The sequence below is a fragment of the Mya arenaria genome, chromosome 5 (genome assembly GCF_026914265.1).
Source record: "Mya arenaria isolate MELC-2E11 chromosome 5, ASM2691426v1".
Lineage (NCBI taxonomy): Eukaryota > Metazoa > Mollusca > Bivalvia > Myida > Myidae > Mya > Mya arenaria.
The window spans coordinates 24103361-24122139 of record NC_069126.1 but is presented as its reverse complement, the minus strand read 5'-3'; the positions used below and the strand labels follow the sequence as shown (position 1 = coordinate 24122139).

General features: G+C 36.4%; 1 protein-coding gene across 5 annotated transcripts in view; it reads right to left on the bottom strand.

Moving 5' to 3' along the window:
- LOC128236006 (hemicentin-1-like) overlaps nucleotides 1–18779 on the bottom strand; it is a 90730-nt gene that overhangs the window by 45379 nt on the left and 26572 nt on the right. For 4 of the 5 annotated variants that reach the window (XR_008261216.1, XM_052950789.1, XM_052950790.1 and 1 more), the window contains exons 5-8: nucleotides 18298–18597; nucleotides 17303–17596; nucleotides 8106–8405; nucleotides 4490–4783 (exon numbers count right to left, since the gene is read on the bottom strand). Coding sequence is in view for 4 of the 5 variants with exons in the window: in XM_052950789.1 (XP_052806749.1) it covers nucleotides 4490–4783; nucleotides 8106–8405; nucleotides 17303–17596; nucleotides 18298–18597 (1188 nt within the window). In the remaining variant the exon portion in view is untranslated. The remainder of the gene's footprint in view (nucleotides 1–4489; nucleotides 4784–8105; nucleotides 8406–17302; nucleotides 17597–18297; nucleotides 18598–18779) is intronic. The other variant, XM_052950792.1, reaches the window with a different exon arrangement.

Genomic DNA, 18779 nt, shown 5'->3' with positions numbered 1-18779 from the left:
AATCAATGTTAATTTCGTGTAATAAGCTTACCCCTTACTCTTGCATCAGACCATTCAGACAGGTGATCTAACATCCAGAAAACAAAAAACAACAACACAACAACCTTGCCATCAATGTTTACATCAATAGAAAGGACAACACCCAAGACCGAACAGATATATAACAGCCACCATAGAATGCAAAGCTGAGCAAAAACATCAGGTTTTTAGACAGCTTTCATTTCATGGTAACTACTCTAGAATAATAAGTAAATGCAACGGACTAAGCCGATTTAACATTAACCAGAAGTTGGTTTGCTTAAGAAAAATACCAAAATATACTCCGTTTGAATATGTTAACTACATAAAACTCGTCTAACGCCTTAAGTACCGTTAAACAGCAGTATATCAGATAAAATTATAAAAAAAATGAAGATTACTTACAAGCACAAGACGTATGGAAATAATTCAGCAGGTCAAAAACACTGGGGGACTTTCACGAGCTCTATCTTAAATTTATGTACTCTATGACAGATGATGTTGTCTGGACTTTTAGAAAAAAAACATGTATGAACGCGAAGAAACTTCTCGGTTAACACAACTACGCAGCTTCGGCTTATCTAAGGATGCTCTACTCACATACAATTTATTATGGATAACCCAGCCATGAAATATAACTGCGTTATGTACTACCGAGATAAAAACCTTAACGGTCAGCCAATGAGCCAGCTACCTTCATAATCTGGCTTTGAATGGCAAAACATAAATGTACAGCTGTTACTGTTCTTTAGTATAATACAACAACTGTTACATAGAGTATTATAATTCAATGATTAAACTTGGATATAACCATATATCTGTCGCTACACAAAATTTCTCATAAAGGCATACTCAGCCTTTGGGTATTATTTCAACATCTAATTAACAACTCAGTGTTTGGCAAGACAATGCAAAACATCAGCAAACGAGTAGAACGGATGGCAGAGACAATGAGAAAATATAAATAGCCAGACCAAACTTCAACAGACGAGGTAAATTATTTGTATTTACATTTAAACAACGCTATTCAGAACACCATTAATTCGAAATTATCGCTATTTCGAAATCATTTTTTCAATCTCGATGTATTCCTTCTTTTTTATCTATAATCCGAAATCGCTATTTCGAAGTAAAAAAATACGGTACCGATTTGGTATTTCACATCAATTTATCAATCCTTATTTCGGATTCAATCATCTCATAGTTTTTCACAATATACTGCGAATGCACTCGGGCATCGGCTTGCATTGACAATGGAGCACAATTAGCGTTGTGAAAGACTGACATTGAACACCCGTATGTTAAAAATATCGTTGTCAGATATATCCTTATAAACATAAACTGTTTTGACTAAAATCAACAAGACAGCATTATCCCCATAGGAAACAATACGGTTGAATAACACTAGATGCAGATATTTGCGTTTCGGTTTCAGGTGGAAAGATACGCAATTCCTTCTGTGGTACAGGTGCTTTAACGTAATACATCAATATGCCTCACTATTTGATAATTCATATCAACATTCCATATTGAATCAGTGACTCTGTGTCTGTGGCTGTGTGTTTGCCTCCTCCTTCTAGTAAACCCGGTAGATAAAAGTAACCTTTGACCGGCAATGGTCATTTTCATTTTTAACTAAAAGGATGGGGCTTTGTTTTTTCTCCGAATTTACTGATTTACGAGGTAAGTTCCCGGACTGTACTAATAACTTTGTTATTTTTCAACGTAGAGCTTTGAAACTTCGGCCAAGTTGAGACACATATATATTCATTTTGATAATAAGCGGACATTTGCCTAAGTCAATACATTCTTAAAATATTGTATCCATAGCAACATAATATATGCTGTTGTGGAGCAAGCCATATATTTTCCTATAATGTTCACATTAAACGCATTTTGTAACGTTAAAAAACGCGGGAAACGTCATCTTGACGTCGAACCATAACATGACGTCATTAGTAAAATACGCATGACGTCATTTGAACAGACACCGCCTCGCAAAACAAACTCCAAAACAGGTGCTGAAAGCAAACATGCAACGCGAAATTATTGAAAAACAGCGTGTCGTGATACAGTTTCTCCAGAGTTTAGATGTTTCACCGTCGAAAACATTGATACAGTTGAAGAAATCGTTTGGAGACCAAACTTTGAGTCGCACAGCTGTTTTTGAGTGGCACAGACGCTTTAAGGAGGGGCGCGAGTCAACATCCGACGACGAGAGATGTGGGAGGCCGGCACTTGTGGTGAAAAAGCGCGAAATGGTAAAGTCCATGCTTGATAGGGACCGACGAGTGTCTACACAGGGAAGTGGCCGAGGAATGTGACATTAGGGTAGCAACAGCGTATAAGTTAATTACTGAAGAGTTTAAGATGACAAAGGTGTGCGCACGTTGGATACCAAGGCTGTTGGATGACAATCAGATGAAGGATAGGGTGAATAAATCATTGAACTTTTTGAGGTCCTATCGACGTGATGGGGACAGATTTCTTCAAAGAATAATCACAACGGATGAAACGTGGTTTCAGGACAATGCCCCAGCGCACAGGGCCCGGTACACAGAGTTGGAGCTGGATGTTCTCGGGATCGGCAGGTTGGAGCACGCCCCCTACAGCCCAGACCTTGCGCCACTTGATTTTGCGCTTTTCCCGGCCGTCAAAGCCCAGCTACACGGAATCCGATTCGACGATCTCGAGAGCCTACGTTGTCACGTGCAGACAATTATGTCTTAATTTGATAAACAATGATTTCAAACTGTTTACACATCATTGGTCAGGAGACATGAACGTTGCGTGCAAGCACATGGCCACTATTTCGAGAAAGAGTAAACAGAATTGACGTTGACGTTATAAATTTTAACGTCGGGTTGCTCCGCCATATCGTTGGTACATGTTTTAAATTTATTGTAACTTTTTTACTGTTATATGTATGGAATCGAACCTTTAGAGTGAAATGGAATAAAAGATATAGTAAATCCGTTCTTAGTTTCATTATAATACAATGGTCCTTTCAAAAGGAATGCGGTCAATCCGGGAACTTTCCGAACATACCTCGTAATAATATAAGGTCTGGGACTTTTGGGCAACTATCTAATTATGCGGATTTTCCTTCTCTTTTGCATACAGATGACCACATATGTAAGCAAGCATCCATTCAGATGTTTCAACAAGAGTTTACTTTCTATGTTTCTCTCTCATTCACATACATAATTGGATAATTCAGTGATTGGCAATGGAGTTAGGCTAGAATTAACTGCTGTCTCTTTACCATTTATGTTTGATTTTATTTTAGCGTTAGGGTTAAGATCTACAAACATAAATTCATTATTAATGCCTGTCTGCCCCGATGTAGATACATGGTCCTATGTCATACACTCCTCAAATTATTGACCATACACAGTTTTTGTTACTTTGTTGATTGCGACCTTGATGTCCGACAAACTGGCATCAAAAACAATAGAAGTTATCTAACGATCAAGGGAGTAACTTAATTTTCCCTCATTAAGCCGCTATTTAGTAATCAGACAAACCTTCCGCTGTTACCCGTGACATTGACCGTTGACCAGACCCTCCCCTTCCTTAAACTAAAAGGGTAATCTAACTTGCTAAGGGCTTCCTAAAGCTAATAACTCATATTCTTAGGAGAGACCATTCACAAACAATGTGCAGACAGTATTTTAGAGCACTGTAACCCATGATCTACAAATGAAAAATCAAGGAGATACCGTACTTTCTCAGGTTACAAATTGAAGTATTCAGAGAATATTTGCAAAGCTTATAAAATGGTCAATTTTATAGGCTGGTTAATAATGTGTGTACTAATACGTACTTTAAAGGCAAAAATTCCAGTGGCGAGGGAACGCAATTAGAAGATTTCTTAAGACGTATTAAATGTTAAACATAGATAAGTATGATTGGTACGAATCGTCAACAATATATCTGGGTAAGAGACTTTGATGGTGCAAAATGTTCTAGTTTTACGTGTGAATAAATACCAATTTTATTGTGTTTAAGTCGAATTCAAACTCAATGTATTGCTCGTAAAGAATTGTCCATTTTCATGAAATTTGTATACGTGTTCACTTCTAAGCAAATGCCTCGTGAGTTTTTTTCGTCGGTTCGATAAGGAGCTGTTGTAACATTTTATTTACCATTTACATTTTACTGCAATACTGTGCAATGAATCAAATCATAAATCAACATTTTATTACGATTATTTATCAAATTTAATTGATCGGTGCCGTTATGAAGCATCAAAACAGTTTAAGTTTTGTTTGCATCATTTGAAATAGTAAAATCGCTTAAAAAATTCCTTTCTGTTTCTCTCTTAAATCGTTTCATACACCTTCTGCTCATAGTATGCGCGAGACAGTGATGTAGTAAAGCAGCTGGTTTTCCAAATCCAAATATATGTTGTTCGATGTAAAACTTGATTTTAATAATTTGAAATAAGCATAATCCAAAATATACTTACACAGAACTTGGAGACTCGCGGTTGTTTGTCGGGTCTTAACCACCGCTGTTCCTATAGTAGGTGACAACGTGTTCCTGGTTGAGCACGAAACATTTCCGGCGTGTGTGGTCTGCACGCTGCTGAATGTGAGGTTGGGGCCACTATGTGACCTTCCGTGAGGATACGTCCACGTATAAGTGGGGCTCGGGTTTCCCGTGCTGCTGCAGGTGAGCGTTATTGAACGTCCGGATAGTACACGCACATAAGACTTTACCACCGCACCCTGGTAGGATATATTAGGGTTGGACGGTCCATCTATAAATATATACATTTATATAATAGTGATAAACGTCCGGATCTGACCTGTACAGGTAAACTAACCACGGTGTTATTGTATCAAAGTTAAGGAGGGTAATTATATTAGTATTTATCATACTAAGTTTGCATGTTATCTTGTAATTTTTGTTAAATAAAATGTTCCGATTGTCACGGTTTTCTAAATTTATCTCGAACGTGGTGCCCATATATATATATAGTGATCTTACTTAGATCCAAATGGCTTCTATTCTAATGGCATTAGTTGCGTTAGGCAGTTGTTTCCAGAAAGGACATTATTTATAAATAACATTAAGAATTAGTTCAAGATCTGTTTCATTTGTATTTAATGCAGAATAAATAACAACAAATATGTCCTATAGACTTAGTTGTCCTCTTTGTGTTTCAACTATATGCGATACGCTTACTTTATATCATGTTTCAATGACACAGTCATACATTCTTACCAAACTTTAGGAAGTTTGAGTTAACATTTATTTTGTTTATAATGTTTATTTTTTTATAGGGTTTTCAATAGTGTTGTTCTTTGAATTCTAGCATGGATGTTTATTCAAAGACATAGATTGCCTGGAGAAAAACAATATGAACAACTTTTATAGCACATGGCTAAAATATGCTACCTCGTTCAAACAATTTCTTCAAGAATTTCAAGAATTGCTTTATTAACACAAGTGCGATCGTGTCCTGCTCGACTCAAGTTATATTAGTCCTCTTTCAGTAAATTTTCGGTGATTGATAATATTAACATATCTTTTTAATGCGATATAGCCTATCGTGTTGTCAGTAAAATTATTTTTCCTCCGGTGTATGAATTTTCAACAGTTTATTTGCAGCTTGTTTGCAAACACTTCGACTCAAATATATTTTGAATGTCTACGTTACACAAACATTGCAACATTTAGACGTTTGCATATATTTTAATGTCTCATCATTATGTACGCTTTCATATTAACATTACATATAAGCTGTGCTTACAGTTTGCAATAATTTAGTAGCTTTCTTTTTTTCAAAATGTTCATTTCGAACGCATTTGTTTTTAAAACTATTGTGCAGGCTACATTATAAACTGGCAAAGTAAACTTACTGTTTATAGCTGAATGTTAACTTTGATAAAATGTAACATTTTAAAATATTGAAACCCATATGTAATACGTACCTGTATACTGATTAAAGGACCCAAAACACACACATTTTTGCGTGCAACGTAGCCATTCAAAATATTACATAAACTGCAAAGATTATGTTGAAACAACATACACCGGCAAATAAGAAGTTGTTACTCGACAGTCTATAATGCATTTCAAAATAAAAAATAAATAATTATAAGTGAAATCATTAAATATTAAATCAATGCCCACATTATAATCCCTGTTTATCAAAGGCGTATTTGACCTTTTGACCTAGCCATCCACCTTAAGACGTGCAATTGCCAATACCTTGACCCATATCTTATACAGATACACATACACAGTTTTATGAAGTCTGGTTCGAAAATGGTAATGTGCACACGCATACTGATTTGCTACATCGTATACCTAGTGTTACTATTCGTTTATTGAATGACCGTTTTCATCTTTTTTTACCACACTAGTGTCATAAAAAGCAAAAACTCTAACTAATATTCAGAAGAATGCTAAAAATCCTACGTTTTACTTTACATGCAATTTAAACGACCAATATGAATGAAAAATGGCGTGTGGCAGGCGGCTGTACGACAATACAAGTAAAACAATATATGTGTCAGTGAAATGGTTAAAGGGAATGTTTCATTAATATTTATTGTGAAACAAAATGTATTTTGATATTAGAAACAAAGTATTGACATTAAAAGAGAAATTATGAACAAACAATAAGCATGTCATAAACGAGTCTTTTACATTTTTCATACATAGTCATAAACGTTTTACTAAACCGAATCACTAATAAAACTTTTTTGTAAGAATAGACACTTCATTGTATAATAGTATAATCATTAAAATCGAAAACGGAAGAAAAAATATTCATGTACATAATTATATGTGTATCAATCATTTTTTTTTAACTCGAAGCCTTTAAATATCTTCAAGAAATGGGTAAATATATTTTAACAAATTCGTATTTGGGATAATAATTTTAACAAACATATTTCAAGTTAATTGTACTGTTTATGAGATAATTTTGATGTTTATATTGAAATAAAATGTTTTAAAAATCACAAACATGAGTACCTTAATGGAAAGATATCGTAACAAACCATACCAATAAAATTATTTTTGGGATCCAAGGCATTATCAAAGTTTGTTAGTTTTGTTCGAAAGCTATGATACTGGACTTTGTCGAGCCTCCCCAAAATGCTCTGATACAATCTTTTTAATGCACTTGTACAAAGCCTCCCGCGTATGAGACAATGAAATTCAGACTGAAGCCCTCGTGCAATGAGCACAATGGAGGGGAAATTATAAATCAGCGCCCCGTTCGCCAATATGTTTTTTCTCATCGTATTTAACCTGTGGATGAGATTTTTTTATGAGAATCTTACATGCTAAAAGATATGACTAAGACTTGAGATTAATTTTATTTACCGTACCAGGTTATTAACATGGAACATTTGTAGGGGAAGCGTATTGATAATGATGAACGTTTTGATTACCGTTACGAAAACTGTGGCGGAGTTTATTTAAATTTTATTTAATTTATTCTCGTCGATAATCCTTTCAGCTATTTGACTGTAATTTGTATTAGACTGAAGTTTTAGCCACAAAGAGAAACTTTTACAGCAATAAAGAAGACATTATTCCTAACTTTTAATACTCAGCATATGGTTAGCATTATTTAAATACATCAAAGAATAATTATCATAAATTCAAAATATCAACATTAAACTAATAGTCCCTTTCTAAATATTATGAAATCCTAAAAGAAGCATTACTCAAACTGACTGAACTTATTACTATGCCTCATTTATATATACTGTAGAAGACAATGACAAATCGTGAAACACGGAATGCTGTAACAGCGAGAAAAAATATCAAGAGTAAATCAGGAGTCAAAATCAGGAGTCAAGATCAGGAGTAAAACAACCCTGATTAGTATAGTTATTAAATAATTAAACTGATACAATATGGCAAACACATTAAAATACCTAATAATTCGCGATGTTCGTGACAGAAACGGTTACTTCCGCTCACTAGAAACACAGCTTAAACATTGTTATATGTATTTACTAAATATCGTCTAGTCAGAAAAAAACATTGGTAATATGTAGCAATACAGGTAGAACAAACTTACAGCACAAACTGATTAAATGCAAAAAGACACTCACATTGTACATCTACCGAGAACGCTGTGTTGCTAGTTCCCATTTCCATGTTTGCTCCTGTGGGATCCATGTCGTTCGTGACCGTCAGGATGTACTTGCCGTGGTCAGTGATGTGCTGGACATTATTCAGGGATAAACGTGCTCCACGCACTTGTCCTCGGCCCGGCGTTGACCAGGTGTACGTAATCAGGGGCGGGTTAGAGTAACTAGTGCAGCTGATAATGCTGTCTGTGCCCTCCACTAGTATAGCAGGGGTCGAGATAGACGTTCCACTTATGTTACATGATGGTGTACGTGGGGGATCTACGGGATGAATGGAAGTAAGCTTACTTAAGCAGGTATGTGAAACTGGTTTAGCCGATAGTGCGGTGCAGAGACTTTTAAAACAATGCCCTTAACAATTCCTAATCAATAATATCTGTAACATTCAGATGTTTCATTTATAGAAAATGGCCATCTTTAATAAGATTTATTTAGGGCACCAGCCTGATTCTTTGTTTACATTAAACTTTTAAACTATCAGATTAAGATAAATGATAATTATATACACGTACGAGTAAATAAACTTCATGGGTAGATCCGGAACAGGCTTGTATTACACATTAAAGCGCATAGTATTGAATACTATTGTGACCATGATAATAAAATTATATTTAAGAATCTATATTTAAGATTTAAACACCTCTACTTAAAACTAAACCAAACAGTTGTGTCCATGAATTAGCTTATTTAATAATGCAATAATATAATGCAGAAATAAGGGACAGTCCATTTTTCCCCCTGTAAACATTACTTAAATAGACCTCTAGAAGTGTCTACAAAAAATAATGGAAAGGAAAATTAATTGCCTGTTAGCAATCCTTCCAGATTAAATGGCTAGAGTATTATACGGGCTTGTTTGACTCAACAAGTCCTGCTACGGCTTATATGTGCATGCGACTACTTTCTTTGCCAGAGTGATGGTTTAATGTTTTTTTTTGCGGAAAACCAGTGAAACAAAACAAAGCGTTTGCAGGCCGGCAAGCAAATTGTACATGTTTTGGGCGGGCTTTGACCCCCTTTAAACAATACCAATTCATTCTGATACACCCGAGGAACATTTACAATAAGATCGGCTTTTTCTATATTAGGATATTTTTATTCACGCGTTTAAAATAATTCTAAATTTTATAGGCTTGTATGTTTCATTACTGTGCAGTTCAGTATGAAGCAAACATGTTTTTGTCATTTAAACAGTTATTGCAACTGACAAATTCACAAGTATTTATGGAATAAGATTTAAATGTATGAATCTGCATTTCACGCTACAGTGAACTTGATGAAGACTTGACGTGAATATTGATCGCCATTTTGTTTATTTGGAAGCAGCACAAATATGTCTGATTAATTCATGTAAAGGTGAGTTTAACTGAGATGCATGAATTTTATTTGTTGCTAAAAAATCATATTTAAACACTTTTCACTAGGAACTTCATATTTATCGATCTTCGCGGTCCTCGCCGAGAATCTGATAGCAAGATACGGGTATAAACAACAGGTTCCTGTCATGGCAGATTGATTTTTTAGAACGTGGGCTGAATTTTTCAGAATTTGCAATTGTCTAGTACTTCTTACCTATAAAAAACAATGAATTATAGTGTTCAATAAACTCTTGTATGGAAAATTCAGGTTGGACCTTTTTAAAACATTTTAAAACTTTACTTAACCTGCCTTTAAACAGATTTCGTCGCGGTATTCTGACTCGATATACTGACAAAGATATATACATTGTGACACGTGGAAATCGGGTAACTCTCACGCTGTAAAAACTAATGGTAATTGTGAGCGTGACGAGAAATGATCAAAAGTACAATTATATCTTAAGTTAAACCAGACATGAAATGCAAATTGTCGTCTCAATTTGACTAATTCGATTAAGAAAATAAAAGCTACGCCAATATCCCCGCATCTAACCATGTCCTCAATTAATGAGACATCTGATGACGTCAACACCAACACTGCCATGAACCGGTGAAGAACATAGGCCTTAGCAAAACTGGTACCATGTACTCTTGCATTAGAAGAGGACAATGCCAAACTCAGGGTAAGCGTGAGCGAGCACGAGCAAAAGGCTGACGCGGACGAGCAGTACAGTCGCGGACATTGTCTAAGAATCTCTGGTATCCCCGAAACCCCAAGTGAGGTCACTGACGTCATCGTCGACATGTCCCTTGATGAAAAATCAGGAGCCATATGCTAGGAAAACCATCGTCTTTTGCATCTGCGACTGCTGGCGAAAGAGCAGGCAAATCTCGGCAAATTCACCACATATAGAGCCCGACTGAAGCTGTATCTTAACAAAACTAAGCTTAAAGCATCCCGTCATGCTAGTGTCTCCATCAACGAATATCTGACAAGGGTACGCATCTCAATTTATTTTCATGCCCGCAGTCCACTAAAGATCAAGAACGTCACTGGTGTTTGGACCGCCGACAATAACATCCTTGTGAGAGTGAACGACTTGACGGTCTGTCGCATTAACACCACTGATTCGCTTAATTAACTCAAACGTCGCGTTGCAACCCCGTCGCTCGACTAATTCCTAGAAATATACTTGTACCTATTTATACCTTTTGAGCTTCACATAGCTATTACTACTCGATAAACATTATATGGGTTACATCCTTACTGAATATGAACAAAAAACGTTTCTGACAAGTCACTGCTCGTTTGCCTTTTGTCATGCATTTATGTGTCTCTCTTTTCCTCCTGATTTACCTAATTCTTCACCATCTTGTTCCCTTACCAGAAAAAAGAAACGTTTTTGTAAACCTTAACATGCATGTTATCATGAATTAGGTTTTCATAGCCTTAGTAGTTATCATTGATTACTGTCTATGTATGTAAATACCCTTGTTTTCTACATGCAAGGGCAACAATTATTGTTAAAACGAAGCAAATATATAGTTTTCTTTATCTTAGATTTAATCACAATCAACCCTTAATTATTGGCTAACTTGTATTTCTCTCTTTTTTACAAATGTAACATTATACGTAAAGCATATTGACTGTCGCCATATTCACTTCACTATACTAATACTACTAGTTTCCATAGCTGACGCTGCAGTCGTAACCGACTCGGTTCTTACTTCTCTACTCCGTTTAGATAGCTATCGTGCATTCACTGCTGTTTCAAAGCGCTCCAGAATAAACACATTGGATAAATCTTACGATAAACACATTTTCACTCAAATTATTTGTTATGTTTCGAATGTTACCTACTATCATAGTAGGTGATGTTCATCCAAATCCTGGCCCAACATCAACATCATTTACGTCATTAACAGTTCCCGTGACCTCAGTTTCGGATCTCATCGACTCTGGCCTCAGTGTTATGCATTTAATATCATGAGCATCTTACCTAAACTTGATAATCTACAGATTAAAGCACAGTCCTATGGTATTCTTATTTTCACAGAAAACTTGCTCCGTGATTCCATAGACAATAACGATATCCTCATTCACAATTTTGACCCACCCCCCTTTATAAAAGACCGTCTAGGTAGACAAGGTGGTGTTGTTGCAATCTACGTTCGACTTGTTTAGAATTGAACTTATAAATGCTGATTAAAACAACAGTCACAACCTAAACCGAGCTTCCGAAATAATAAATGAAAGTATACTTAATGCAGCTTAAAAAAACTATCCCATCAAAAGTTGTTTCATCTTCCCAAATGACATTCCTAAGTTCACCTCTAACCAACGCAAATCAATCCGTAAACGTAAAGGACTGCACAAAAAAGCTAAGTTGACAAACACTGAAACCGCATGGTCAAACTTTAAACGCAAACGTAACGAGGTCACGAGAGAAATACGCAAAACCCAGCTCGACCTTCAAAGCAAGTTTAATCAATGAATAAACAATGAAAATGTAAGTATTAAAGAAAAGAGTTAACAAAAAAGCCATTGAATAAAAAACAATCAAACTCACTACCCACCCTAATAGCTAATGGAATCCATTGTCTACGACAAAAACCATACTTTTCCTGATTCATTCCTATTGTTAAACTTGTCATCGATTGTCGTCTCCCCACAAGAATTTGAAGACGCCATTGCAACGATCAATTCATCTAAAACGTGTGGCCCGGACATGTTCAGACTGAAACTTCATAAAGAAGATTCTGATTCTCTTGCGCTTCTCCTATCGTTGCCTTTTCCACTTCCCTTCAAATTGAAAACTTGCTAATGTCTCTCCGATCTTTAAGAAATCGAACCAGTCTGCTATCAAGAACGACATGCCTATTTCATTTCTTAGATGTGTTGGCAAACTAATGGAACGATGTGTTCACAAACACCTATGTCACATCTAACCACATTCTTACATCCTGTCAAGTTGGCTTCATCCGCGGAGATTCAACGGTAAATCAACTCATTTATATCTACAATGACATATTATGTAAACCATTGACGAAGGAAAGGAGGTCCGTGCTGTAGGACCTCTTTTCAAGCTAAAGCATCTCAGTATAGAAAGTAGTCTACTTAAATCGTTTAATGCATATTTGTTTTCTCATACACAAAGATTAGTTTTCGCTAACGTGCACGCAAGTAGGTCATCCATTTTAACCGGGGTTCCCCAAGGATCCATCCTTGGCCCCTTACCTTTCCTTATCTATATCAATGACAAAGTCACCCACATCTGTTTCCGTGTTAGATTTTTTTTGCTGACGACACTAGCATGTATATGATTGTAACTGATCTTGCTGATTGTGCAAATATTTCAACTGTTATTTCCAAGCTGTGCACGATTGGTCTAAGGCATGGCTTGTTTTCTTGCAAAAATGAAATGATATCGATAAAGATAAACAAACCAAACCATTCTAAGTTATTCTTTGATAATAGCCAATTACATCCTATTTATGAATACATACATTTAGAATTAACCGTTTCAGATGAGTGTAAGTGGAAGACACATATCACATCATCAGTCAATAAAGCCTGGCAACGACTGGGTTGCTATCGAGCACTTAAATTTCTTCTTAACAGAGACTGTCTCGTAAAATTCTATCTTACAAACATTCGCTCCTTGCTTGAGTACGGTGACGTGATCTGGGACAATGCGTCAGAGCAGCTAAAAGCTGGCATTGAGGCGGTACAACTCGAGGCCACAAGAATCATAACTAGTGCCACAAAATACTGTAAAATAACTAAACATTACAATGAGGTTTATTTTGAACTTAAAAACAGAAGGCGCAAAACCTAAACTTACTATTTTGTATAAAATGGAACATAATCTGACTTACGTACTTATTGCCTCCTGACCAGCCCAATCATAGGTACAATTTCAGAAAAAACAAATCCATCCAACCAATCGCTTGCAAATCCCAACTCTACAAAACGGCATTCCTTCCTTCTGCAATTCGTGAATGGAATTCCCTTCTCCAACCGTTACCTTACCACCGTTCCTTGTAGCTTTCAAATCAGCTTTAAATCCTGTTCTGCGTCTCGAATCTTACCCGCTTTTCAACGTTTGTCTGATAAAAAAACAAATTCTTCACGCCCGGCTTCGTCTTTCCTGTAGTTCACCAAAACACGATCTCCATCGCCGTTCTCTCATCGACTCACCCTTATGCTCGTGTGGCCAGTCAGACACCGTAGCCCATTTCCTTCTGTACTTTAGCAGTTAGAAGAGTAACTACGCCAAGTCTTATTTTCGAACCTTCGATTCTCCCTGACACTGAATAAACTATATTTCACCGATCACTTAACCCATGCATCAAACTAAGACGTTAACTTAAAAGTTCACCAGTTTATTGCGGCGACACATCGTTATTGTCAGTGTCTTGCCCGACTTAAATGGGTGGAGGTCTCGAGCCCCCTAACATTTTATACCTATCATTTACCAGCTACATTTATTTGACACATATATCTGTATTAACACTTCTTCTTTTCTTATACATGAATTCATATCATAACATGTTCCCGTTAAACCACCATTTTTTCTATAGCTTTCTTCATTTTTTTGTACTACTCATTTTTTTCTCTTTCAAAATATAAAGTACTTTGTCTTACTGGCTTCTTTTATAAAAACACATGTCTTTTAAATCTTACTATTACTGGGATAATCTTTTTGTACTTGAATTTGTACCTTATTCATTTTTTTATGACAACTGCTATATTTGAATTTTCACCTCTTGAATAGGAATTTACATTAGGTTGCCAAAGTTTGTTTTTTTCCTTTCCCTTATACAATTTTGTACTTTTTGTTCATATGTGAATTACCCGAATAAATAGGTTTACACTACGGTACGGGTTTTCCCCGACTTACGGAGACTTTGTACAGGTTACCACTACAAAATCGTACCAGGATCATTCCTAACATTCGCCAATGATTTGGCTGGACAGAATATGCGTGCATAGTATAATACATTGTGGTACGATATTGAAGCATTTCTCCACACGCTTCTAAAGCATTATAAATATTTGCAAGGTTAATTTACATTCACATGCTTTTATTAAAGAATACACATCATTATTCAATATATTTATCATTTGATGTTTGATATAGTCATTTTAAACGATTTAGTAGCTATTTAATTCGATTGTTTGGAGTAAAAAGCTGGTAGAAATGTTATACTTGATCACCAGAGTTGAAATAATTGTTGATATGATGCCTACGGGCGCTGCCTTTTTGAATATTCTGAACGATCTGCATTATGATCCATAACACACAAAAACAACAGTTACAATGTGTTAGTGATCTCGTCAAAAGTTCTAAAAAAAATCACTAACTCGTATAACTAACTTGTGTATTGGAAAGAAGGCCTTAATGATTGTATTTTGTGGCAAGTATTGTGGAATTATCGAACTAACTACCCCTACCCATTCGCCATCCTCCCACACCCACAATATACAGTACTTTCATGAGAAAGACACAGTCCCTCAGTCGATTTTCAGGGCCAACAGACTGACTTTATAGATTTTGCATACCGCGGAGTTTTGATTTTAGGCACTCGTAGAGTGATCATTCGATCGAAGAATTACAAACGCGCGTTCTTAAAACGGGTATAATCTGCAAAACTCCGCCGACACTTGATACATTTATACGATTAAATCTGTTTTGCTCGAAAAAAAATGATTTTGATGGTTACAGTAAATAACTGTTATTGTTATTCAGATCCAACTCCGATTAAAATATTTGGTAGAGTATAAAATATATCGTTTGGATGAAGAAAGCTTACCACAAGAAATGCATTCTTATTCACCAATGCATATCAGACTTTTGCCCTTGTTGACAATGTTTATTTATATTACTACTTATTCACTCATACTATCACACATAAGCCAAACCAACGAAAAAAAAACACTCGCTCGCTCCCTCGATCCCTCGCTCACTCACTCACTCACTCACTCACTCACTCACTCACTCACTCACTCACTCACTCACTCACTCACTCACTCACTCACTCACTCACTCACTCACTCACTCACTCACTCACTCACTCACTCACTCACTCACTCACTCACTCACTCACTCACTCACTCACTCACTCACTCACTCACTCACTCACTCACTCACTCACTCACTCACTCACTCACTCACTCACTCACTCACTCACTCACTCACTCACTCACTCACTCACTCACTCACTCACTCACTCACTCACTCACTCACTCACTCACTCACTCACTCACTCACTCACTCACTCACTCACTCACTCACTCACTCACTCACTCACTCACTCACTCACTCACTCACTCACTCACTCACTCACTCACTCACTCACTCACTCACTCACTCACTCACTCACTCACTCACTCACTCACTCACTCGTAAACACGGCCGCCCCCGCTCACTCGCTCGCCCGCTCACTCGCTCGCTCGCCCGCCCCCTCGCTCTCTCGCTCGTTCGCTTCCTCCCTCACACCCTTCGTCTCGTCTCGCCTCACCTCACCTCACCTCACGTAATCGATCATAGTTAATCATTTAGTAATTTCAATTAAATTACTTGTATTTGATTTTTTTCAGGGCGAATGCCGGTTACATTAAGATAAGTGCCTATTCACCCAATACACCTAAATACACTGAAATGTTCTGTTAAAACACAAATGTATTGCTAATTTTTAAATAGCCAGCCTGGTTGCTTAAACTCTGGAGGAACTTTCGAGGACATATATATTCTAGCTGCTCAAAGATGGACCTGTCTTGAATTTCATACCGCTTCCGGAAAATGGAATTTAAGAAAGAAGATATTCTATGCATGTGTAGTTTTGACTCCTCGCAGATGCTTTTTCGTAGTTAATTAGTTGGGTTTTACATTGGATTTGTTTAATACTCATTGCCAAATATCCAAACATAATATATTTCATCAATTTTGTCTTTAAAATATTTGAATGCATGAAATCTGCACTATTTATCAAATATATGACTACACATAGAGTGTCAAATGATTGTTTAAAGACATTTTGCATACTTTGAAGTTATAGATGGTAGTTTTATACTGTTAAAAAGCAATGATTTTATGTTATTTGCAGATTCTTCTAGCATGACTACTTAACTGGTCAAGCTGAAGCTAAACCGGGATCTGAAGCACTGAATCTCATATATGAAGAGAATGAAGATGTTACGTCACCCCTGTCGGATTTTTGTGTTTTTAAATTTAACAAACATATGACATTTACGGCAAATGTTTAATAATTTAGCGGCATATAAAGAATGGCCACATAGATAAATATATATAAATGGCCTGGAAAAGCACAAAATTGACATATTGATCCATTCCAGTCGGTTGAAATTGATTTAGTGCAGACAAATAATGGTTGTTAATTATCGATTTGCGTCTTTTCATTTGGCCGAAAGGGCTTTTACTGCGTTTTTATGATTTTTTTTCTAATATTGTCTCACTCTTTAAGTATTAAATAGACTCTTTTTTTATACTTTTTTCTATTTCTTTATAAACAGGTATGGACTTTTGTTGAAGGAATATGTACTTGGCATGGATTTGATAAAGATAAACACATTGATCTAAGTTACAGTGGTCAGATACGTCATACTAATTGATCAGAGATATAAAACTGCTTCAGCATGTAAAAAAACTATAACAATATTTTGAACTATAGATAGCACGTGCTCTACTGACTTTTGTCAGAATTGGTTATATTAAATGACTTGATATGTTTTCCTTACGAATAATACATTTTTTGTTTGAACTTAGCATAACTTACATAAAACGTTAATGGAAGTAGCTGTTTGTTCTGTCCTATCAACCAATGTCCCTCCAGTAGGTGACAGCTTATTCCTTGCTGTACACTTGACTTCTCCAGCGTGTATAGCCTGTATGTTGGCCAATAATAGCGTTTGACCCTCATGTGACCCTCCACCAGGGTACCACCACGTGTAAGTGGGTTGCGGATTTCCCGTGCTGCTGCAGTTAAGTTTCACGGAACGTCCGGATATTACCCGTATAGAGGCGCTCACCTCGAATCCCTTGTAGGATACTTTTGGACTGGAGGGTTCATCTGATAAAGTAAATATAGTCAGTTTATTATAGAATTTGCATTCGTGATAATAATGAACGCGCGGATGTTACCCGTAAAGGGGAGCTCAACTCGATTCTCTTGTAGGATACATTTTGAGTGGAAGGTTAATCTGGTAAGGTAAATAAAGTCATTTTATTATCGAATGTATATATCCGTGATATTAATGAATACCCGCATGTTACCCGTACAGATGATCTCACTTTGTTTCTTTTATTATTAAACAATTTTATTCTCTTTTTATCTTAAAGGGAGAATTGTTCATCTTTAAGATAAGAAATAGCTAAGATTTCATTTTATATCTGTGTATAATGATGAACGGTTTATCGATAGGACTTGAAATCAACATTAAAAATTCTTTGGTCGATGTTGAGCGTCGAAAACGTACAATGCGAGATAACGTTACCTCGGAATGATTCCACTCTTTTGCAACTTTCACGCTGGAGAGTTTAACACTAAATCGAGAGTGAATGACTATTCTATATACCCATACTTAGGCCACGAAATTTTCCGTTTGGAGGAAGTCGTTTCCGACGTATTCTGATACTTGAGATGGAGAGATTGAGAGTCTTCATTACACTTTGATAAAGTTGAACTTCAGACATCACTTATATTAAAGACTATATTAGTAAAATAACGAAATTAACTGGCAGCAATTTAAATAAGTGCACTGAAATACTCACACTGAACATCCACTGAGAACATTGTGCTGTTTGTTCCCGTTTCCAACTTTCCTCCTGTGGGATCCATTGTGTTTGTAATCGTCAGAGTGTACTGGCCTTGGTCGGCAAGGTGCTGGACATTTATCAGGGATAAACTAGCTCCAGACAATAAACCACGTCTAGGAGTTGACCAAATGTACGTGATCAGGGGCGGGTTGGCCGAGCTCGTGCATGTGATAGTGCTATCTGTGCCCTCCACGAGTACAACAGTGGTCGAGATAGAAGTTCCACTAATGGTACATAATGGTGTGTGTGGGGGATCTACATGTAGAACAAAAGTATGATAGTATTTAAATAATTGTTTTGATCTGGAATGGGCCTGCTTGCAAAGATAACTTGTACAATAAAGTATTAGTATGTCATAATGTATTGTTGTTATATGTGGTGGACCAATGGAATTAGTGCAGCTGATAGTGCGCCCTGTGTCCTCCAATAACACAACA